This window comes from Notothenia rossii (assembly GCF_949606895.1).
Source record: "Notothenia rossii genome assembly, chromosome: 12".
Classification (NCBI taxonomy): domain Eukaryota; kingdom Metazoa; phylum Chordata; class Actinopteri; order Perciformes; family Nototheniidae; genus Notothenia; species Notothenia rossii.
The window spans coordinates 14,151,914-14,177,582 of record NC_136911.1 but is presented as its reverse complement, the minus strand read 5'-3'; the positions used below and the strand labels follow the sequence as shown (position 1 = coordinate 14,177,582).

General features: G+C 40.3%; 1 protein-coding gene across 4 annotated transcripts in view; it reads left to right on the top strand.

Moving 5' to 3' along the window:
• Nucleotides 1-25,669, top strand: part of arhgap21a (Rho GTPase activating protein 21a) — an 86,385-nt gene that overhangs the window by 38,831 nt on the left and 21,885 nt on the right. For 2 of the 4 annotated variants that reach the window (XM_079661542.1, XM_079661541.1), the window contains exons 1-6: nucleotides 4,057-4,559; nucleotides 8,463-8,651; nucleotides 11,546-11,567; nucleotides 24,079-24,171; nucleotides 25,131-25,209; nucleotides 25,546-25,600. In XM_079661542.1, coding sequence (XP_079517668.1) covers nucleotides 4,248-4,559; nucleotides 8,463-8,651; nucleotides 11,546-11,567; nucleotides 24,079-24,171; nucleotides 25,131-25,209; nucleotides 25,546-25,600 — 750 coding nt within the window. In that variant the 5' untranslated portion in view covers nucleotides 4,057-4,247. Of the gene's footprint in view, nucleotides 1-4,056; nucleotides 4,560-8,462; nucleotides 8,652-11,545; nucleotides 11,568-24,078; nucleotides 24,172-25,130; nucleotides 25,210-25,545; nucleotides 25,601-25,669 lie in introns of those variants that run through there. The other 2 variants (XM_079661544.1, XM_079661543.1) reach the window with 1 other exon arrangement.

Below are 25,669 nucleotides of genomic sequence, written 5' to 3'. Positions count from 1 at the left end.
CAATCCCTCTAGAATGCTTCTTGGATGCACTTGGATGCCATCATCTTCTCACATTGTATAGGGTGACTAGGCTGTAGTTATTAGCTCCACAGTTCTACAAGACAATATAAAATTATCAGGGTGCGCAATCTTTTTGGAACATTTTGAACATTCTTGTTTCTCTTTTTGTGTTCAGCTAGGCCTCCAATTGAATATTGCCATGAAATGTCTCTGTAAACAAAGCCCTTTGATTGTTTACAGTAATTCCTTAATATGCCAGAACATGACTCTTCTGCTTACTTTACTTTGCAACCACAATCCAGGAGTTGAGCAGAATTATACTTTAAGCTGTGTCAGTCTGATCCTTACTCATGAGTAAGACCAAGAGGGCACAGTTGAATCCAGTACACATACACATGAATCCATCTTTTTACTTTTGCACATCAAGCTCATCAACAAGAGTTGTTTTCAACGTCGCTCAAATCACCTCCACGCTATTTACTGTCTTTCATGACGCCCTTAGGCACAATGATCCATACACAAACACAGACACAGAAAAACCAAGAAATCCCATGAGCGCCCACTGAGAACACACCAGTCCAGTGGCCAACATTGTTGTGGTGTAGTTCATTGCCATGACAACGACACAATATTTCTGGGCGGCATGTCTAGTTTTTGTGTCTGCATGGCACCAAATCCACTTCCTAGCAAACAGGAATTCCATACAGGGAACTTTTTTTTTCTTTTGTCATGTGTTTTAGATCCACAGAAAAACATGTAGAGACATATATGATCTGGCTTGAAACCCTATGGTCCGAAAGGTATAAGTGGAGGTAAAAAGTACTGTACTGTGAAGTTGTACCTCGAGTTGTGATGTGGGCTTGTAATGCTTATATACAAAATTGCTTTTTCAGAAATTAACTTTCATATATGCAGACAACTATCCAGTTCTACCATTCTTATGAGACTTAATCCTTGTTTTGGCTTGCTTAAGTCAACTGTCTCAACCGACTGTTTGGTGACTTCTATTTCTGCTGCCTTTTCCATACAGAATGCCACATGCTATATTGAGCCAAGCGAATGTGGTAACAAGATGCTCATAACAAATCGCTGAGAGAGAACATTCCACCACTGGGTTCCTGATGTTGTTTTCATGGTCGCCGCCGTCTCGGATGGCAAATATTCCTCCCAATCAAAATAAACTTATATTTACGTTTCGGCCATTCAGCAAACAATCTTATTCAAAGCGACCATAAAAACCATGCTCACTGTTGACAGACTCTTTATTATATATTTTTGAAAGTGAACTGGTAAACCTATAATTTTAGGACAATCTGAACAATAAACCCTGGAGACATTGTGGGGGAATTCAAAAAGAAGGACCCAATGTCCTCATACAATGTTATGAAGACTTATTCAACATTTAGTAACAGGCCATATCACATCACAGCAATCTGATGTCTCTGTTGGAGCAGCACACAAGCTCCAGAGAGCCATAAGATGAACGTGTGATTACATATTAAGTTGATATTTTGGCCCCACATTCTACCAGAGAGACTTACTAAAAGGTATCAGGGCTAAGTCTATCCTGCATCCAAAAGTCTCCCTGCTCCTGACATAAAGGCAGTTGCCAAGCCTCTGTGGAGTTTGTTTACCTTGAAGGATTGAGAAGATATAGCATCCATCATCTTGCCTAATTCTTACATGATAAGTGTGAAGTGAGAATTGGTGATAGTGGGTGGTTGAGGTAAGATGAGGCTGTAACTCAGAGCAGATTGTTTTCGGTGAGAATGTCGGGTTCACTCATAGTCAATATCATTTTAGCCAATTTTGGACAGTTTTACCATTTCAATTTTAGGATTTGGGACAGGTGTCTAGATTTGTCCCAGTCAGCATTTCACACAACTAATATAGATTTGAGAGCTTGTTTATAACAGAACTTTGGTTCAAATAACTTGTCGGTGAAGCTAGATAATTGTTGGTGACAAATAAAACAATATAAAACTAAATGCTTTAATTTGGTCAAAACGTGTCGTTACTTGACCTCAGAAGTAAGTTTAAAGTTGAATGGAGCTATGCTGTGAAATAAGGGATCAATCAAACTCTATGAACTTATAACAAATGATAAGGGTTCAATTGTCCCGCCCTAAATAGTAAAGGCGCTGTCAGTGTCAATCCAGATAATCTTGGGAAAAAGTCGCTGTTGCAAAAGAGTACAATATCAGGCGTCATAATTTGTTCTTCTTTTCTTTCTTTTTTACGACACAGTCACCCCCGCCCAGGGCCGGCCCTTGGCATAGGCAGTATAGGCGAATGCTAAGGGCGCATCAATCAATGGGGGGCGTCGAACATTTAAAAAAAAAAAAAAAGTTAGAATTTTTTTTAATTATTTCATAACAACACAATTTCCCGATTTTGGATCAACAAAGCACATCTTATTATGTTATACTAACAGACAGAACTACGCCTATATTGCGTACAGCGCCCATAAACTATGGCGCACCCCCCCCCCCCCCCCCAAAATCAAGTTGAACTGCCCCAACCCCAGTAAAAACCAGAGGTTTATGTGAAATTGTTCTTTTTTTGAAATAATGGTTTTTGTGTGCAATTATAGGTTTTAATTTTGTATTTGTGTTCATTTAAAATAAATCAAACTCTCAAAAAACGTATTCAGCTTTTATTAACATTGGAATTTACTGTGTAAGCGGCCGCGGGGCGGGGCTCTGAACCTCAGCTCAGTGAGGTAAAGGCATATGATCATTATAGTTATAAAAAAATAAGAGAATAGATTTTCATCTATTCTCTTATAGTATAAAATACTATATGACAATACAAAAAGTTGTTATTAATAAACAAAAATACAGTTTGAAAGGGGAGTGATTTGTAAAATATCCATAAATAAAAAGAAAATCTGCTTACAGTTCTGTTTCATCTGGGTATTGAGAGATGTATCCATAGATCTCTTCATGTTGCTCTCAACGTGCACCAGATTGATGCTTTTAACTTCAATATTAAAAAAAAATCTTCCCGGGGGAGCATGCCCCCGGACCCCCCAAGAGGAGGATGAGAATGTCTGGCGGGCCTGATGTGGCCCGCGGACCGACAGTTGATGGTCACTGATCTAGGTGGATGGACTGTGGTTGGTTTGGTGCGGTCCTTATCTATTAAATGAAATCCTTAAAAATCTTCATCACATTGATACAAAAGTACTATAAATCAAATTGGTTAACAAGCAAATCCCCTGGCACCCAAAGAAAGAAATGTTCCCTGAAATGTTTACCTTACAACCTTATTCCAACATCTGTCTTTTGTATTTGGTGTATGTAAATCGATCTAAACCTTTGCTTTAAATATTGTAAAAATGGGTTGAAAGCCCTACTGTACCTGGGGCTTGGGTTGCACACTTCCTTTGACTCGACAACCTATAAACATTACATATGTTGCATTGCTTATCCTTATGTAACAGTGTTAATACACATGGGCCCTGTTAAATAAACACATATATAAACAGGAGTTACTGTGTGTGTGTGCAACTGCTGGGAGTCTCTTTGTCTCCAAAGCCTGCCACCCAGACATGAGTCTTTGTAGTCACCAGATGATCTGCAGCCGGCATGCGGAGGTGGGTGGGTCGGCTGTGCATTTTTGTGCCCTATAGATTTCAAAGAACCCATATGCTTCCTTATCTGTATTAGCCCCACTTGACTTCTTCCACAGCCTGAAAAAACAATCCGAGTTATTCCCGTCTCCTGACAGATAACGACAATATGCTCCTTGTGCTTCCTACGATAAAACACTTTTTTCACTGTGCGTCATACTTAACTTTCATTTGTTCTCATCATTTATTGATTAGCCTCGACACGTGAAGGGAGAGAGGGATGAAGGAGACAGGAAGGGAAGAGCATTCATTTCAGGCCGCCTGGTGTGCGCATGTGAACGTGTGTGTGTGTGTGCATACTTCAGAGAGAGTTTTGTGTGGTGAGTGGGTGGGTGCGTCAGTCGGCCCCGGCTCTCTGCAGTGCACTCAGCCGCTGTGCTCTCCTCTCGGCTGAGTGGAAACATCATGTGTCTGTGGGACGCCCCGAAGAACAGCCCTGCTTCCAAAACTGAGGACAGAATAGACAGTTAGAGACGGACCGCGGGAGGAAGAGGGTGGAAAATGGACTCAACCAGAAAACTGGAGTAATAAAGGAACCACAAGAAATTGAAACTAGATTATTTAGTATATCTTTCCTGCCCTTTGATCTGACCACCTTCACCCTGGCTATGCCATGCTGGCCCAGAGGAACGGGCTACCTTCAGGCTGTAAGCCGGTTCCTCTGAAGGACCACCCGGACCTTCGGGATGTAGACGTGAGCACAGAAGGGTGCTGCTCCCTCTCTTCTTCCCCATCCTCTGGAGGTTGCCCCTGGGCTCGGCTGGCCGGGCTGGACGGCTGCCTGTCGGAACCGTACTGTCTTTGGTTCCAGCTTTTAGCCAGAGCCTACTGGGGAGAGGTGGAACTGGGGCTCAGCAGTCCCAACCGCAGCGTGTCCTGGGCTCGGCTCAGAGAAGCCTCCAGAAAGAACTGTGTCCGCTCTCGGGTAAGGACAGCTGTGTGTGAGAATGATGGAGAGCATCCTTGTGAGTTGACATTTTGAGGAGGTTGATTCTGCTTCAGTTTTGATGCATTTACGGACACCCTGACTTGCTGAAATATATATTGAGGCAATAAAGGAGATGTGTAGGTGCAGAGAGGAAGGATTTGATAGTGGAGGCAAGGTTAGGGGCGGCTACACTTTGTTGTGCTGTCTGAGGAATTTAGTGTGCGTCATCTTGCTCTCCAGCGGCAGGGTAGTCCTGTTTCACTTACCCATCTTTTGTAATATGAGTGTGTCTGTGTGTGTGGGTTTTAGGTTTCATTTAGTGTTGATAGTTCAAGACAGACAATTTGCAGTATGCTGAAAAGGAAGAGGTTTATCCTCCAGCTGTGAATACTTGAGTATTTCTTCTTCTGCTCATTCCTTTTTATAGACTTGAGCTAAGTGCATTTCAACCATTGTGCAGTGATGGCCCAGAATAAAGCACTGAAGGCATATTTTCCTATAGTATAGGGAATTACGGTGACTAATGTTAACGTCTGTGGTCAGAGAGGGAGAGAGGTTTGGAAAGAAAGTGCGCCAGGGAGGGAAAGAGGTAGATCCATGATGTCAGACAACCCGGGGGTGACTCACACACACGAAAAAGAGGAAGAAATAGTGTGGAGGAAATCTGAGTCCACAAGCGACACAATGCAAATTCACTCATCTCATGTACATAAAGAAGCAGGCATGCAAATGCACTATCCCGCAGGCCAAAGCACCATATGGCAGCGTGCAGAGCAAACCATCATCATGGAGGCTGCTTTTATGAACAGACTGCATGCATAATTGATTTATCAGGTGATTGTGTATGCTTGTTTGGAGCAGATTTACAGTATTGAACCTTTTGAATGACAGCCTTTTACTCAGGCACTATATAGTTTTCCTTCACACTGTGCAATGCTTCTCTTGCTGTGTTATTCAGCATATTATATTAAGAGGGATATGGAAAATGTGTGTGCGCGTGTACCTGCTCCATGGGCCATCGGAGCCAAATGGCTTAGCTATTGCATAATACGACATTCAAATGTAAGCCAGGAATCAAAACAAACAGCTGAGTTGGACTGTCAGCTCTCTCCCTCTCCTGTGGCTGACTTCCAGCTCCACACCACTGGGTATTGGTGGTGATTTCACCAGTCATACCATTAAGCCCAAACCCATCTCACTCTCTGGAGGCCTCTACATCTGCTGCTCCCAGACAAGGCCGGGGAAAGGTGTGGATAGAGAAGCCTGAGGGGCGTTGGGGGAGAATGTCTTTATTTTGGATCCACACCTAAGATGTATTTTGGTAGGAGAAGAGCCCGCGGAGGGGTTCTGGGTTGAGGCTGAAACTCTTGGCAGGCCTTCGTAGCCCCGAGTCGTTATGGTGGTGTTCCCAATAACCGCTAACACACGCCCCATGGTGCAGCGGTTCAGCTCTGTCATTACTTTGGTGATGGATGTGACAGAAGTCTCGCTGCTCAGACAGCTCGCAGCAGCATGAGAGGTCACAGGGTTTCTCAGTGATGGCACAATATAGAGCCGTAGTGATGAAGAGTTTAAAATATCTTGCTGTATCTGGGTTATCAAGTTATTCAAATAGCGTTGAAGTTCTGGATAATTACAGTTCTGAGAGTGCCATTAATGTTTTGTATGCTTGGACTATTGCAACACTTGACATTCTTTGACTCAAGACCAAGAAAAGCTCATAAAGGAAATCATTGTTTGTAGGGCTGATAGTATCAAATACTTCACTTTCTGTTATCTTCACCAAATAACAAAAACATTTTCTTTCCCAGAGCACATTGTGACATATTCAGTTAAATGTCTTTTTCTATTGCTGGGGAAATGACATTTTATTGAAAAGTAGTTGCTGAATACGTTTCTCGTAAACAATTGATATTGATTTACTAATTGTTTCTAATATGTTTTTTCTTCTATCTAGATGGATATATTCGCATTGTATTCTTTAAAATGGTTGATTGGGACACAGGTTTCTAATATACTTTTCTACGGAATGATAAGATGATTAGAAATTGTATCTATTATTAAATCAAAATAAAATTGATCGTACAAATAATAAACATTAACTTGCATTTTTGTTTTGGTCCAGAATGTGATTACTTTCAGTGTGAGTTAGTTTTATATAATAATAAGATAAAATATCTTTGGGATTTTAGTCTGGTAGTCAGATAAAAAAAGATATTTGAAGATGTCGACCGTGAAATAATAGTCGACAATAAATTGGAACAAAATTCAATTAATCTTCTGAATATTTTCCTGATGCTTAATACTGTAAGCCTTTTATCACACTGCATTATCTAAGTTAGTATATCTTATGTGACCACCCATATTTACTCTATGCGTGTGTGTGTGTGTGTGTGTGTGTGTGTGTGTGTGTGTGTGTGTGTGTGTGTGTGTGTGTGTTCTTGCCTTTCTGTGTGCTTTTTAACATCATCTTCAGGAACAGAGTCATGAATGTGAGTCACTGTATTTTCATCTTAGCTACAGTTGTCTTTTTAGACAGTCAGCATAAACACTATTTGTAATAGAACATTTAAAATCAGATTGTTGCTGCTGATGTGTAGCATGTGTTTAGTTAAAGGGGCATACAAGTAATGTTACGCAAGCTGCGAGCTGCCAGCATTTATGGGTTGTTTTCATCCCGTGTTAGTCACAGCAGGAATGTAGGAGATAAGTCTGTCATCATGCCAACACGCCAAATAGTCCTGCGAAGCCCCAAATGCGCAATAACCGAAGCCATGTGTACGGTTGTATGGAGCTTTTGGCAGTACAAATGTGGCTTGAATGACAATCCTGATTGTTTTGACAGATATTGTGATCACTCACAAGAACCACAACTTGGGAATGAAACTATTTGACTGCATTTTTGGCCTCTGTCACTGACATCGTAACAGTTTTCATCTGAGGATACATGGTGTACTGAGTGAATTGCAAGCTGAAAGTGATTTGATGGCTTAATCAACTGCTTCTAGTGAATGTGGTATCTATTCTCACCGTTTAGACAGATAGTAGCAGAAGTAGAGGAGATCAATTTGCTGGTATTTGGGACCTTTTTTGTTTAACTGCCATTACAGAGTATTGGAGCTCTGTGAAGGGCTTGACAAAAATACAAATACAACCTAGTGACTGATATAGCTGCATTTGGTATTTGTGACTTTGGGCAGAAGTGGTTTTGGATCCAATTATATTAATACAAAACAATTCAGGACATTTAAATTGATGTATTCATATGTTAGATGTTGTTTTACCAAGTTATGAAAGCAATAAGTCAAGCCTGATGTTTCCTCATAAAAGAAGAAGGTTCTTCAATTCTTCTCACAGAAATGCTACAGCTTATGCATTGAACACTAGAAATTGGATCGGAACATGGAAAGTAGACAGTACCCATGCTGATTTGATTGTATTTGTACTTTTTTAGCCAAGCAGGTCTTCCAATGAATTCTGGGAAACTTTAATAATCTCTACTAGGGGATTTCATGTGTTTTTAAACACTTGATTAATAACATCTACAGTATGCCTAGCCGTGGGTTATTGCATCTGTCGAGCCACCATTTTCTTTCCCATTGTTTTATCAAAACGTATTTCCTTTACACAATTACCAGGGCTGAAATTAATAGTGAACTGTAAAGAAGTTTGAAAGCCTCTTCTTTTAAATGTGTTGCTTTAATCTAATTAATTTAAAGACTGGACGTGCGGAGGGGGGGGGGGGGGAGTGATATCAATCTTCTTATTTAACTCTCAGCAGGAAAATGCTCTTCTGCTTTCCAGTTCCTATCTGTGTCAACACCACAGTAAAGGTTGTAATACACACAGTAAATATTCAGAAGATTGACTTTAATGTGCGATTGTTTGTCCTCATTTCAGGCCAAGCAGAAGGATGGGCCCGATCAGAGCGAGGCGTCGACCATGGCTTCTCCCGGGGCAGAGGAGGAGCCTTTCTCCTGGCCGGGGCCCAAAACTCTTCACCTGCGGCGAACCTCTCAGGGCTTCGGCTTCACACTGCGACACTTCATAGTCTACCCGCCTGAGTCTGCTGTCCACAACTCTCTGAAGGTGACTGAATGTTATCCCTTACCCTTCTGATGACACCAGCAACTAAAGAAACAAAAAGAAAAAACGTTATCCCATCTATCGGTTGCAATTTTGAGCTCTGTAATTGTTTCAAATAGACAAGACATTCTGAAAGTAAATGTTAGAAAATATACACACACTTCTAAAGTAAATACACTTTTGTTGACTCAAGTGATCTGCTTCAGCCTTCAAGGAACTTAGAGGATCAAAATTAGTTTAGGATGCTGTCATAGCAATCTTTGCTAAAAGAGACATTATATTAAAAACATTTAAATAATCTCCATGTCAGTTTAAAGGAAATGTAAGTAAATCAATCTTAATTTGATGGTTTTGTTATTTGGAATTTCTACCATCAGGATCAGTCACTTTGCTCTTGTGATTGCAACGATTAGAAAACACCTGATTCATTTGACACAAGGGGAAAACATAATTAGAAACATTACTTTAAGACAAACACCTCGATATTTAGTGCTGCTGGGACATTAGAGATTCACACTAGTTACTTATTGCATACAGTATGCACTATTAATCATTCTAAATAAAGCATACAAATAGATACAGCATAGCTCAGACTGACTGGAAAGCGATGGAAAAGAGGTGGCTCTTAAGGCGGGACTTAAATGCACCAAATGTTTATTTTTATGAAATCCTCAATGTAAGTTACACCGAAACAAGAGACTCTCTGTGTCTCCTCGTCTGCATACTTAGATCTTTGATATTTAATGGAGTCACGGAAAAACCTACTTGGAATTTGTATGTTATATAGAATTGGGATACAGCTTATTTCAATGCTATCTATAGTACATACTTCATTAGCACTCAACCTGTTCATCAAGTGTTCGACTGGCACATTGTTTTAATGTTTAAATGTTATGTCGGGAATGTAGCAAGCGTCCCTGACTTCTATCATCCCACCTTGGAAGTCTGCCAGCCATTCTCTGGATAACATCCGTACCAATCTAGCCTTTGGTATTAATCTTTAAGTTGCATCACTTCCTGGTCCTAATGGGCACAGTGTAAAACACACTCAAGGGCTTCTCCAAGAGTAAAAGACGCTCGTCAGCTTTCTCAGAGCTTATCATGGCCTCCTGACGATTAGGTTTTGTTAGTGATAATTCTGGAAGAGTTGCGTTTACTTTTCACTGAAGTGTATTTTGACAACCTCTTCAGTTTGCACAGAAGGATTTCCTACAAAGTTAGCATAGTTCCTTCTGTTTATAGCTTTTGGCTTAGGTTCTGCACTTTGAAAAAGAAACTGTGGCATGACAATTAGGATTGTCAGACATGTGTGTAAGCAGAAAGATATACAGTTTGTCCCAGAAGACTTCTTGGGTATCACAATGTTGTCTCTGCCTCCTCTAAAGTCCAACACATTTTGTTTGTTATCTGAAAAACTAGACATTTCTCATGCAGTGGTCTAAGATGCATACAAGGCAAATGAAGGCATTCAATTCATTGTAGAACTCTGGAGAGTAATGGTTCTTCCTAATTATTCTCCTACTCTGTATTTACAGCTTCACTCTAATCCCTTCTCTGTGTCTTAAAAAAAAACATTACCTTGCAATTACTACGTTCAATAAAGCAATATCACGCAATAATCACAAGACGCCACAGTGGTAGACATGGGATTTCCACATCTTTACAGCTGGCAATATGATTAACGTGACATCATATGTACCATCTTAAGTTATACCCTAGTCTCCTGCAGTCTCCTTGAGTCTGCTCTGGCCTTCTTATCATAAGACATGATTCTGGGAAATGTTCAAACTGAAGCTTTACATTTCAATCCGTCAGGTCACACTCACTGTACAGCCACAAGCGTTACTTGCATTACGTAACCCTAACCGGGGGAGGGTAACGAAAAACTCGTAAAATTCATCACATTTCATTGTAATTACTTTCAGCGTCTTGGGTTGGAGCGCTTGATTAATCACAGTTTGAGGATATTGGGGTTAGCTTCGAGAGGGTCAGATCGTCTTAAGGAAAGCCTTGTGAGAGATGGGAGCCTTTAAGGATACATGGAGAACATATGTGTCACTGAGGGGTGATGGATTAGAGAGGGAGTGTGTGGATTTTCACTGGGACTCGGAAGGAAACTACGGTTTTATGCGTTGAGGAAATGGAAAACAAACCAACGAGGCTTTGAAGTGGCTTTTTGATTGCTTGCCATAGCCACAAGGCTTGTCACCTCTTGTGTTGTTTGCCACAACAGCTTTAATTATGTAGATCTGTTCCATGATAATGAACACTTTTTCTCTGTGGGTCATCTCCTTTTATGGTTGTGACCAACTATTCTTTTGATAATCTATTAGTTGTTCAGTCTATAAAATGTCAAAAGATCTTTAAAACCTCGATAACAAAACCATTTTTGCCACCAACAGAAAGTCGACAGTTTGTGCCCAACATTCAATAGCTCTGGTTTTGGTCTCTACCAACTGCTGAGGGAAAAACAAATCTCTTGCTAACTTTTTCTGCTGGTCAGTGCTTGGCAGATAAGCTTACTAGCTGATAAGCAAAAGGATTCATGTGGAAATTGGCCTAAAAAAGTGCATATTTTTTCATGAAACAAACAATAATAATGCAAATTGGAGTTTTAGTCAAAGGGGATTTGTCTGTCTAGGCCTAAACACTCAACTTGATATTACATTTATAAAACATTTACAGGGATGTAAACAAGCAAAAAATGGAAATCACATTTACAATTAGTGCCGTTTTTCTAGATCCAAGGTTGATTGAAGTTGATTTGTTAATGAAAAAGGATTTGGGAATGAAGACACATTTTAACTAAAGATGGTGTACCAGAATACTAAAAAGGAAACTTGTGAATGCAATTTGAATTACAAATCAATATTGACTGACTTTCTCTTTGCTTACAGGATGAAGACAATGGCAGCCGTGGTAAGTGTAAAAAAAACGTTTACTTTTCTCTCTCTTTTTTTTTTTTATCACTGATGCGTTTGAGACACACTCTGCTCTGGGACATCAGGTGTTGCAATATCAGCAGCACAGAAACAATTAACTCTCGGCTATTCTTCAGTAGCTTCCAAATAAAGGGGGGAAATTAGGATTGACAGTCCATTAGTCTAATGTATTCTCACTCCTTGTAGAGTGAAATGTATTCATTTTGATGATTCGTTCTGTGTCCGTCTGCACATTTCATTCGCTTTTGTAGTTCAGTTGCATTGATTGCTTTATAAATGAACTGAAGTGACCCAGGAATGGATCTGAAGCCAGTGTGAATAGGATGTTTCAGGTGAAGCAACCTTTTCTGCAGCCTGTTCTGTGGTGTTCAAAGCTTTGCTCTCCAGAATGGCAGTCGGAGCTTTGCCGTTGGCTTGGCAAGGCCTCAGCATTCCTCAGAGCATCCAGCTTGTCATTCCGGTCCCTTAGTATTCTGTTCACGTCTGCAGCCCAGCATGAATGCAGGAGGATTGCTCCGCCGCGCTTCACCACAAGCATTCTTAAACATCTGAAGTCTATGTGGCATGTAGAAACACAAACAGGCTCTGATAAACATACAGAATGAACAGTGGTCTTACAAAAATAACCTATTGCATTATTATTTCAATAAAGGTCCAGCAATGTTTCCTATACTCCAGTGTTTGATAGAGCTTTCCTTTTCAAAACAAACCGATAACTTTCTGGCAGACACACCACTTTTTGCCTGTAATAAATGGGAAACAGGGAGAAGATTATCATCATTAGCTGTTTGTTTGGCTTGTAATGAACCCAAAGCCCTACCAGGTGTGATCCGGTGGATTGTTTTGGCATGAGTGGACAGTGAAAGTGAAGAAACCAGGGTTAGAGGAGGGTGAGCGCCGCGCTTTGTGATAATTCTGACTCTTAAAACCCCTCTCAACGGGAAATTGAGAGATTCCTGTAAGTGTCCCTCATCATCCCGCTTGGCCCTTGGTATCACATTCCTCACACTACCCCCCTCCCGACCCTTTTTAACCCCTCTGTGTCCACTCTCCTCATTCAACACTGGCCTCGAAAACATTAAACAACTCACACACCAGGGCCCTGCTGTGGCAACAGGAAACCCTGCAGGGAATTGATGTGTCTACACATTTTCAAACTTGAATTCCCTACCTATAAGAAGTCATGTAGAACCCATGTGTGATTGTGTGTGTGTCGTTTGTCATTAAGTAGTATCTGGGAAGGGCATGTGAACCATTTTGCTAAGCTCAATAGATGTTGAATAATGCTCCTCGCCTGCAGAGCCCCCTGCTGCCACAGGAAGTCACTTGGCTCTCTTCCAGCCTCACAAACCCTCCTCTGCCTCTCAGCAGGATCAGAGACTCAGCAAAGGGAATGCTGACAGGTAGCAGGGCCACAGCTGATTGCAACATTGATCTATAATTAACATTATATAAAGTGATACAATTCTTCTGTCAAGTGAAAATCTTGTTTTTCCAAATCTTTGGATATATTTTTTGTAATGGTATCTTGCAGTAATTGAGCATTAGGTTTGAAGAAAAATTATGTTGAGTCTTAAGCCGACAAAAATTTAAAAAAACAATTGAAATATCCAAATTTTCTTTCGAAAGAGACAGCGTTTTACAAGGTGATGAAAGGTTTACATTTACATCAATGTTTTAAAAGGAAAGTGATGAACACTAACATACAAAGTGTTACAAATAAATGTGACTTCTTGACACAGAGCTAGGGTTTTAACAAATACAATCAAAACGTTACCAGTTAAGACATAATGAGTTTTAAAGGTATATCATATAGTAGTATTAACCAGTAATAGAAGTAAGTACTTATTTTAAATTAAATAAAAAATAGAAACTTAAAGACTGAGGCACAATGTGATATCATGAGTGAGAAGATTTATTTGTAGGCTTATATTCTACGTCATAGGGAAATGGAGGTATAAAAAAGCAGATTTGATATGGGTTTTCAACTTCTAGACATTTTGCTTTTGTGTCACTTCTTACTGATGACATCAAGTTGTTGTTGTTGCTATGTGATAATACCACAGACTGCTGTTCACAAACACCCCTAACATCATCAAAAAAACACGTAAACAAACAAAGACCTACAGATCACACTTTGAAAAATTAAAAATTAAATTGGATTATGCATATCTCACTTGTTTTCTGTGCACGAGTGAGGTCTGTGAGGTTCACTGCAGCCTCATGCCTCCCCAGCGCTCTGCACTGCAGTTTATTTGCTTGACTCTGGGCCAGTGTGTGATGAGGTTGTTGGTGTTTGGAAAGAGAAGGGGGGGGTGCCTGCTGACCGCATGTTGACTAGCTGGGTGTTGCCGCTGGAAACGCTTCAAACCTCCAGAAATAACACACACACAGACCCACACACATTGACGCAGATACAAACGTAAACATTGATGTACAGTGTGTAGGTGCATGGTGGAAACAGAGGAATCATGTGTGTCTGTGTCCAGTATGGATCTGTTTATTTCCTCACACAGCAGTTGTCTACATACCAAATCTTCCCCTCTATCTCACTTCCTCTCTTCTTCCCTCCCTCCTCTGTCTGTCTGTCTCTCCCTTTCCTGTATCTCTTTTTCTTCAGCTGCATATTTTTGCAAGTTGTTGAAGGGTAAAATCCAAATGAGGCATTTTGTGTTATGCTTATGAAGCCGTGGTACCACAGAATCATGAAAAAGTCTCCATCTGTTCAAATATTTGTTTTTCATTCAATGTGAAACACTTTTCTCTGCAGATACCTGCTTTATTTCCCCTTTTTTGACAAATGTTGGTTCGTTCCCATGAAGTCTGCAGAGCCAATGTAATGTAGCGCAAGCAACAATAATTCCCCAGTATTCTCCAGTGGGCCTTGTAATGCCCCACCTTCTTTAACAAAGCTGTGTCCAAAGTTTTGTCTTACTCTGCTTTTCTCCTTCTATCCGATTTAAATTGTACACTTGGTGATGTCTTTCTTTCTCTTTCTGTTCCTTTATTGTTTTGAATTTACTTCAGCACTCACTAAATGCTTTACTTGATCCAATTAGGCCTTACACTCTTAAAATAACTTGTGTTTTATTCAACTTAATTCTGGATACAAGTATATTTTACAACCATTTCTATTTTCTTTGAGTAGGAGTAGGAGTAGTTGTACATTTCCCACCCACATAGAAGTTGTTAAACATTATGACTTTTTTAGGCAAATATCCAAACTGTTGGCCCTTCTCTCGTTACTGTTCCCTTTTTATCTCACACATGCAGTTTACAATTATAATAATGGCAGGTTTATCACTTAAAACTCCAAGTTATTTGAGAAAGTTGGTTCTTGGTCATTTTAGTCAGAGGTAGACAAAAGCAGGTTTTCGTTTCTAGCTGCCAATCGTACATGTTCTAGTCGCTAGCAGATTAGCTTAGATAGCTAGCTAATGAAGCTAACTTCAACTGCATGTTTAGATAAGACTGAAAACACAGTGGGTGTTTCTCAATGTCGAGGGCGCTTCCTTGGTAGGACAAGTCCCTCCGAGTCAGGTCCTTCAGAAGCGAGGCAAGAATCCTTCCTAGCCTCGGAAAACGAAGAATTGTGGAACAGGCTAACAGGTGTGCAGGTGTGCGTCATATGAGAGGCCCCACCTTAAAGGGAGCGCGATTTCTTTGAAAGATTTGGAAATTGGTCCGTGCGCAAAGCATTGTGGGGATTTTAAGACCGCGGAGGATACACATGTGCAGCCTCGAAATTTCCCGCAACGAAGGCCGCCGGCCTCGATAGAATTCCGAGCATCCTGGACATTGGAACAGTCCTTCGGCGGGACTTGATGACGTAGCATCCTTGAAATAGTGGCTCTGGAGCAGCCTTCCTCGACATTGAGAAACACCCAGGCCGTTTCAATCGCGAGGATGCTTGCTTGGTAGCACATGTCTTCCGAGTCACTTGCTTCAGAAGCTAGGCAAGAATCCTTCCTGGCATTTAGAAAACGAAGAGTGGAACAGGCTAGCAAGTGTGCAAGTGTGCGTCATATGAGAGGCCCCTCCTTACATTTTCCGCCACAGATTTGGAGAAATTGGTCCGTGCGCATAGCATTGTGGGGATTTTAAGGACGCAAAGTCTACCCATGTGCAGCCTCGAAACTACCCCCAAACCAAGGACGCGGCCTCGGTGGAATTCCAAGTATGCTGGAGATTGGAACAGTCCTTCGGCGGCACTCGATGACGTAGCATCCTTGAAATATTGGCTTGGAAGACAGTTTCCTCGAGATTGAGAAACGGCCCCAGTCTTCGACTGACTCAATAAATGTTTGGAACTGAACATACTTACAGTAGAGGGGTTTTTAACACATTTGATTCCTATACTTGGTTTAATGTAAAAAGTGTGAGGCTGAAGCTACATTTTTCAAGGCAAAAAGTTAGAAACTTCATCCCATGGTGATTGGTGTAGAGTTGTTATTTTTTTTGTAGCTAGGTAGTTTGTGTATCCTTTAATAAATGGGTATTAAGGAAAATGCAAGATCAGTAACATGCTGTTTGATATAAATAAAATAAAGTTTCAGGGAGCAACTTCCACACAGAAGGGATACTTTTTAGCCTAAACCCCCACACACGTATGTTGTTAGTGCTGTTTTAGGTATTAAGCTTGTAAGCTGTACATGCTAATGATTGGAGCTAACATTAGAGCATGAAAAAAGGTTTGGTCCATTCCGTTCACTTTTGCTCATGTGTTTTTATTTTTGGAAAGGCTACATAAAATTGACCCCACCCCAAGTTCTCATTCATTTGGCTTATTTACATTTTTCTTAAAGCAATAGACAGTATTTTAGGCTTAAATCAACCCATCTGTTTCCAGATGTTTGTCACTTGTTCTCTCAGTTGAGAGTCAACTTAAACTGCCTTGATGGATATTTTTGCTTGTTTTAAAGAAACAAAACAAAACACTTTTTTTGCCATGTGGTCAGTACATATCCTCTTTCCCCTGGGTGGAATTTGATATTTGGAATTCCAAAAAAAAGTGATGGAAAGAACTTCTCTACCTTCCTGTCTGTCCTGGAAAAACACCAGATCTGTGTGTCTGTGTGTTTTTGTGTGAATGTGATATAGCAGTGTTTCTACATTGGCATGTCTCTCCAAGGATAGGAATGTTATATTCATGGAAGTGACTTATTTTGAAATGATCCCATCAGGAATTAAAATGTTCCTGTCAAATTTTTGTTATCAACCCAAATATATTTGTATTGTTTTACTCATTGGCAAATAATTACAACAAGTATGAAACAAGTTAGCGATGTCCGAGGTAATTTGGAAGCAGTTTGACAAAAAACCCTAACTCAATGTCCACTTACAAGCTTTTTCCAGAGCTTTTAACAACTACTCTTCATCAGCTGATAGAGTTTGCTCCGTTGCCATGGCAGTAGCTCAGTTGTCTCTGTTTTTGGTCTGTGGGCTCTGGCCTCAAATATGAATGGATGGGTCATGGGATAAGAAATAAGTTGTCTCTGTGACAACAACTGAGACAAACACTCGAGGACACACTGAATAGGACAAATGTAGGCTGATGTTTTTGAGCTGACTTTTGAAACAACATCCACAACATTAATCTTGCTGCAATTTAGAAATGATTTATATAATATATCATATTCAATCACTTGAATATAGATTATTATTGCTCTATTCCACTATTTCACTTTTTTTTGTATTTACTTGCACTATCTTTTTCAGTTTTTCTGTTTTATTGTGTTGCACTGTTGGAGGAGCCTGTGACCTAATATTTTCATCGTCATAACTACACTGTAGCTATGTACGTATGACCAATAAAAGCCTTGAACCTTGAACCTTGAATGTATTGTTACCAAATCATTTAAAGGTCAACTATTATGCAAATTCCACTTTTTCATGTATTGTATACATAAACATGTGTGCCCTTTGTTTAAAGAGATTCGGAAAGTTTCAGGAAAAAAGATTTGCTCACTTTTTGTCCTGATCCATTTATATAAAAACTTGTCTGAAAATGAGCTGATCAGATTTTGGCCACTTTCTGATGTCATAACGAAGTTTTGGCTTGCTTAACCATTAACCAATAACCAACCAAGCTAATACCCGCCCACCTTATCACCTGAATCTCCGGCTGAAGTCGAATAGTCCATTTAGCTTAGGAACTTTCCTAACGGAGTGAAATGACCCGGAAGTCCCTCAGTGGCAGCCATGATAAGTGCCGTTCGAATTCTCTAGATGATAGGAAAGGAGGTTTCAAACTTCCTTTATAACCTCCTTTAGCTTAGGAACCACTGGACCTTCCTAACCGAAAGGAGAGGAGAAAATGCTGCCCCACAATGCCTTGCAGCCGCAGCATTTGCCGTCACACAACATTCGGCCGTTCACGGAAACAAACGATTATGACGGAGAAATTATATCATGAAAGTTACGGTGCTTATTAAGCTTTTTAAAACGTATGTGGTAAGTTGCCAAAGTGCTTTGTTTTGAACGTTCATCAGCATTATAATCAAAAAGAGAAATATGAACGTTAGTTAGCTGAAATGATCAAATAAAGTCAACATTTCACAGAGCTGTTTGGGGTTTGTTCAACTTTTAAAAGATGTTTGAATGGTGATATACACAGTGATAGATGTTAAGGACTAACGTTTATAATAAATACATTTGTATTTATTTTTAAGATCTTTTCATAGTTCATACAATCATACGTATTGGGATCATTGGTATTAATGTGGACCGGAGGGAGAGGGTGACGAGCATAAGTTTCACTTTTCTTTTTTTATTTCAATTCCAGTTTTGGTCATGAATAATATGTTTCTCTGTTGTCCACGTTCATAACGCATAAAACAACAGCATCAGAGCACGGTGCAGAGTCTCTAGATGAGTCCCTTGTTCTTATTATACATCCATGTTGTAGTCCGCTGTATAGAAAAGTGTAGTTTCCATAGTTTCCCCACAGCAGCAGACACACATTTATGACGTCCGCTGGCGCATCATAAACACGTCGGATAGTGAAAGTGCAGTAAGATTCTCTAAAGTACCACAGTCTCTTCTCCTAAATCCTTTTGAATTCTCCTATCCACTATCCCTTAACTCCGTGACGTTTCACTCAGAGCTCAAGGAATAGACGATAGGGTTAGACGTTAGGAGCTGATTTTTGGATTATCCGACCGCAACCTCCTCCTAGAGCACCATTGTGTTATTTTTAACCAAATATCTCGCAGAGGGGTGTGGGGAGTGGCTCCTTATTTTCATCTAACAGCAACAAGTAACAGGCACAGAATCAGCACTTTTGAAACAGGGCTGAAACAGAGGGGTTTATGGCATGCTACAATGCACACTCTGTTTGGTATTTTGAGCCAAACACTCCAGAGACATGTTTGTATATATCTGAGACCTATTATATATTGATGAAAAACAGCATAATAGGGGACCTTTAAAATAGAGTTTTGTTTCTAAATGTTGGTACTGGAATCCAAAATGGATGTACCTATTTACTTACATGCCATGACAAACTGCTGACTTGTCATTGTCACTGATGATGGGGGCTTGAAGTTGTATTGACATTCCCTCCCCCAGTGGTGAGGTTTGTGACATAAAGCTGTGGGCGTTTTCAGAGTGCAGCGATTAGTTAAATGAGACCTGTCCATCTGAGAGTGGCACCTCAAAGTCGTTTTGACATCCGACAAAGACTATTGGCTCACAAGGATGTGGGTTTACTACTTATTTCAAGGAAGGTCAGGACTGGGGTACGCAGGTGTTTTAGCAGCGTTTAAGCTTTCAAAGTAGAGTTGTGTTTGGACTAGTTTGTGTGTGAACTGCACAGAGTGTTTCTGCATGGGAATGGGAGAAAAACGGACAGAATTACAGTATTTATTTTCATAATGGCTTCATCTGCTATCTTAAAGCAATACCTTTTCTTTGAGGAGCAGTTTGACAATGAGCGCTCTGTTCTTTTGAAGAAAGTCGGGGATTATGAATTTATGTAAAGTGTACTTGTGCTTTGACCTTTTAACTCCATGGGGGGAATACACTATGCCAGGATTTTGTGCCATATTTCTCTGCTGAAAGAGAGCCAACATAGATAGCCATCTAAACACATTCAACCCTCCTCCTCCTCACTGTTTGAAGTGTTGGGAAAGATGAAGAAAATCCTCCTATTCTCAGTGTGACAGCGAATAACAAGCTGCACATTTGTATATTTTCGTATCCTCTTTTTACATCTGTATGTGTGTTTGTAAATGCGAGTGACACTAATGGGAAAGAGCAGCGAGTTGGAGGAGGCATTACACCAGGGTTAATGCAGTGAGTGGGCAGTGGGCCCAGCCCTCTGAAGAATAACATTATCTAACCCAAAACAACAGGGGGGGGGCCGGCCGACACAAGCGGGCCCAGCTGTGCAGCCATGGTCGACAGCCAAACCAGAGCCTGTTGAGGCCAGAGAGCCGACATGCAGCCAGTGGACGGCCAAGCAGTGCTCAATGAACCCAGATAGGGTTTAATAAAACTTCACAGTAAAGAAAAGAAATGAAGTGTCTCGCTTGAAATATGATTGAAATGAGAAGGGTACTTCACATTTTGCTGTTTTCTTGTGCTCAATAATGAAACAAATTTGGAGAAGCCAACAAACCAGATACATTTGTTGCATTTAGTTTAAACCTAGAAGAGGCCGTATCAAGTTTTAAATGAATAAGACAGTGTTGCGTCATCATTGCAGTTTCAAACAAGTTAAAGACTTTCAAATGTGAGGTTTTGATGCTTTTCTTTGTCATATATGAATAGTAAGTGGGTAAAAAGAGCGGAAACTACTTTCTTTTGGGAGATAATATATTTTATAACGTTTACATTTACATATTACATTTTAAACATAATAATAATAATAATTTTCAGATGATAGAGATGAAAGATAACAGAGATCAGAATATGTGTTAGTCGCAGGTCTACCTGAAGAATTGTTATTGTCAATGTTTTTATTACAAGTAACAACTTAAAGAAGAATGTGTTGTAATTTAAAAAAGAAAACTAAGACTTATTGCCAAATCAGGCTGTTTACACAACTGCATTAAATAGTTTTTGTCTTTTTGGAAAGAATTTGCCACATACATAAATGAAGCAGCTCCTGAATAGAATAGGACATTAGTTTATTTAAAGTGTACTACAGTGGAATCTTACATAATGCCATACTAATAAGTTTATTTAAAGTTTACTATAGTTGAATCTTACATAATGCCATACTAAGTGGTGTTGATGTGGTGAACTGCCTTTATGAGTCATCTGGTGTAGCTTGAAAATATTTGCAATTATGTAAATATACTTTGAGGCCACGCTCGGTTTCAATCATGCACCTGCTTTCCATAGTGCTAAGTTATGTAGTGACGTGTCAATTAAAGGTGGGGTAGGTACTTTTGGAGTAACCAGCTCGAGTGCGCTAGAATTTGAAAATACACAACCGGAAAAAATCGGCCACTTTCTTACAGAGCCCCTCCTCCAACACACACGAACGTGCACATGACCAATGAGGGCACGAGATAAGTTTGTGCACGAGATGCAAGGCTGACAGGCAGGTAGGCCATCCAGTTATTTTAGCCGAGCCGGCTAAAATGATTGGTCATGCTTTTTACAATACTACGGCTTCCACAGATTACATTTTTTTATGTATTTATAGTCAAAGCATTTAATATATTCATTGCTATCGGGATGTTAAGAGCATTCCATGGAATATAACAAAAAGTGTTTCTGAAATAAATTACATACCCCACCTTTAAGTGCAACTAGTAGATAGGGCTGAACGATTAATCAATTATAAATCAAAATCGCGATTTGAAATTATGCGATTATTATGATCTTTTTCTTCTTGTGTGTCAGTCATCCACACCAATCAGAAGTGCTGTGCTCCACATGTATCAGCCATTGTTAACCATTCAGAAGTGGCCCATGATAGAAGGTGATTGACAGATTGATCCAATCACCTGCCAAGTCTTTTTGAAAGTGCCTCCCCTTTCCAAATGGCTTCCAATGGAGCTCTCCTAGATGGTTTGGTGAATCAAACCATCTGAGTCAGGTTAGTAATGCTCCATCACATGTTTTACATCTATTACAGTGTGAATCTTAAACTGAAGCTTGACTTTAAAGCAACCCAACGGAAGTTTAGTTATTTCGCTCGTAGCTCGGGCTGCCGGGGTGCTAGCGACGGGAGCACGTTGATACGACCTTCCTAGCCGGAGATATGGTGCATTTTACAATAAACTTCCGTTGGGTCGCTTAAAAACAAATATCGCAAATCAAATCAGAACAATCGCAATTAGATTATTTCCCCAAATCTACTAGTAGAACATATTTCCCCAAGTAGCATTCAAAAGTAGCTGTGGTTACACAACTCTGTGTTTTTGACCAACCAGAGTCATTTTGAGGCAGGCTGATGTATTTCCTTAATCCACGCATTAGTTTATGCTATGGTAAGACAGTTGGGAGCATTACAAATATCCAGAGCTTTAGATTTCCACATTTAATCCCGTTCATCCAGCTGTGTGGCATGGAAACTTCCAGAAATCCAATTTGTGCTGCAGAGATTGGCTCGGGATTGGGAATCTGCCGAGTACAAGAAGCGAGGGATGGGAAGGAGGAAGAGGGAGGGAACATTTGTTAACATCTGTACCTTCACCTCGGGTCAGTCCCAGCCTGTCCTACATTGTGTCAGTGATGTTCCACATAAATATTGTTTTATGATCATTCTCTGTGAGGGGCTACAGTGGAGTTTTTCATATAAAAAGCATGCAGTCAGCCACCCATTCACTAAAAATATCAAATTCATTGTTGGGTTTAACATATTCCACTGTTCCTCACTAAGAAAGGTGTCATTTGATGTGCTGCACTGCCTTCTACTGGATCAAAAACAAAGCTGCAACTGTTGTCCACATCTCATTCAAACCCCAGGTTTATAATACTTTACATTGAAGGAGCAGGTTAGGCATGGGTATCAAACCTGTTATATCCATATTTTAGAAGTCTCTTTTGGTGCTGAACTGTCTTTGTATGTTTTAATGAGTCCAGTGTTACTAAAACTCTCTTTAATGTAAACATCTCTTTGTCAGAAAATGGAACATTAAAAGTTTAAAGACTTTGAGGTTGAGGTTAGGGTTAGGGTCCCATTTAACGTGACATGCTGACATCAAAACAGCTCATATTTTGAATATTGGCATGTTTCTTGCCCAAAGGAAACACAAATATAAAGATGCAAGAGAAAATTAGTACAGTCATGTTACAGGTGTGGATTCTTATACAAAGTTGAGTAAACTGATATTTCAACAACTCTTTCCCCTCTTCACCTTTGAAGTTGCTCCACAGCAACACTTTAAACCAACATCTGCTACATTCCAGCTGCTCAAGGCTTCATAGAGAGCTCGGCTCATAAATACATATATCTGCTGCTGTGTGAATGGGAAGCGGGCGTTCATGAAAAGAGCATGCGACCCCTGAGGAAAGAACAGTGGGATGCTCTGATGTTGCACTTCCGCATAGCCTCTGGGCTCTGAGAGGCAGCTGAGGCCAGCTCCGATTGAGGCTTATGGCTCAGGGAAAGACGATTTTGCTGTTTTAATCACAAGCACAAACATCATCACTCCCTCTTTTTTGCATGCACATAATTGCTTTAAAAAGACTTTATTACACAAGCAACTTAATTCAACTTGGACTTAATAAGCTGGACTTACTCCACTAGCTTGCTCAGCACACGGCATGGCGTGTGTTCCTCGAAAACAAACTCTTGTGGCTGCCTTTAGTCTTGTTAGCACACTTGGACCTCTCAGGACACATCTGACTGCAGAGTGAATGGATGGATGTACTAAAGGACTACAGAAGAAGAACCTGATACAGTGTTTGGGACGTAAAGGAACATTTTGAGATGAGGAATCATTTGTTTTCTATCGTTCTTTCATAATACCTTGGAAGCTATTCGCCTCAAGGTATTTTGCAATAATTCACAGCAGTGAGGATATGAAACAATTACTAGGTCTAAAAAAATAAAAAAGCATCTGTTTTGATTATTCAAAAATCATTTTAGAGCATTCGAGGATCATTTCCTAGTATAACTGGCTTTTGGACTGTTGCTCTTACACAAAATGTTACACCCTCTTTTTGACCTCATGACATTTATTCATTTGGCTCACCGTTTTTACAAGAAAACTCAGTATAATTTTTGGTACAGTAAAATCTAAAGTATGAGAAACAACTAAATATAACTGCCAAAATGCTCTAAATACTGTAAACATTTCACATTGTTGCATCAAGTTATCAGATTTGTTCACTTAACAACCAGAAAATATCTCATTTGTAGCGTGTGTTTGTGTAAGAAAACTGTCATGTTGGAAAAGTTGGAGAAAATATATACCACATTGTTGCTTCCAGTTCCAGTTCAATGTGATCTAGTTCAGATTCTGCTGCTGTTTCTCTTCCTCCCTGTGTGACCAATCGCCTTGGTGCATGTGCTCTCTTGTTGCCAGGGAGACAGCGGAACCGCCTGGAGCCAATGGACACCATTTTCGTCAAGCAAGTGAAGGAGGGAGGCCCCGCCCACGGAGCTGGACTCTGTACAGGTACACACACACACACACACACACACACACACACACACACACACACACACACACACACACACGCACACACACACACACACACACACACACACACACACACAAACACACACACACACACACACACGCACACGCACAGTCTCCATGGAAAACATTGCACGGTTTCTATAAAAGCGGCTGATCTGATGATTAACTGCCCGTCTCAGAGTTGATCTCAAAGTGCCGTTTGATGCCAAGATTTCTTCACGTTTGTACTGTAGGTACTTCCTTGTAACCTGCCAGGCCAAACAGATATGAGTTACAAAATAACAGATGGCTCCTTCGTGGGAGGTTGAACAAAGTGTAATATGCACACTGTTATTCCAACCTACCCTTGATTCTGTTTTTTCTAAGTCTCCCTACTTTGTTTCTGCCCTTATTGATTTGTGAATCACTTCTTATTCTAAGCGGAGAGTATAAAAACACTTGAACAAGCTCCCTTCCAGTGAAAAAGTGAATCAGCTGCTTCCAGTTTCTCTGAAATGGAGGTGACGGCTGGCGGCTTTGTCAGCGTTATTGCCAGATTAGCACTCTGTATTACAGGAAATGTTAAGTGGCCCAGACCTGCCCTGTAAACTGTCTGCTTTTATCTGTTTGCTCTCCTCTCCTGGGATAAGGGAGTGCACTTTTTTCCCATAATTATCTCTCCTAAACTCACCTCGCCTCTCTTCCTGTAAGATGGCCATCAGAAAACTTGAATGGAGATAGATCTTCACATGAAGTCATTCAAATAAACAAGTATTGGTATTCTCCTTTTGATCTGGGCCGGAAGGAGCTGCTATAGAGTGTTTTCTCAGTCAATAAACATATTGATCAGGTTTTAAGATCTTTTTTTCTGAGCAGCTGAATACGGAAACACATGTTGTCATGTTGCTGTTTGCAGTCGACAGCAGCTTTCTAATGTGTTCTATAATTCTTCCCAGGGGACCGGATTGTGAAGGTGAATGGAGAGAGCATCATTGGGAAGACATACTCGCAAGTCATAGCCTTGATCCAGAACAGGTATGAAATGTGGCATTCCACATTTAATCGTATTGGTTTATATAAAGAGAAATATGCCCCGTCTAATCTCCTCACTGCCCTGCACGTCTGTGGAGCAACAACACAGAAAATGAGACATTGTGAAACTTCTGGGGGAAAACACATTTCAATTTTCCACAGAGAATAATTTCCTCATTTCTGACAAGCACACGTTCACATTCACAGTTCATTAAACTCCAGTTATAATTTACAGATGTTTCTTGAAAAGTGCCGTGCATTTCCACAGTGTGAGCCATGTTCTGAAAACTGTTTCTCTCTCTTTATCTCTTCCAATCTACACAACCTTTCCTCCTTTAGCGATGCCTCACTGGAACTCTGTGTGATGCCAAAGGATGAGGATATTTTGCAGCTGGTAAGCATTCATTTATCAGTAAATATTGTACGTGTGATTAAAAATGACCTGTCGTCTATACAGCAGGAA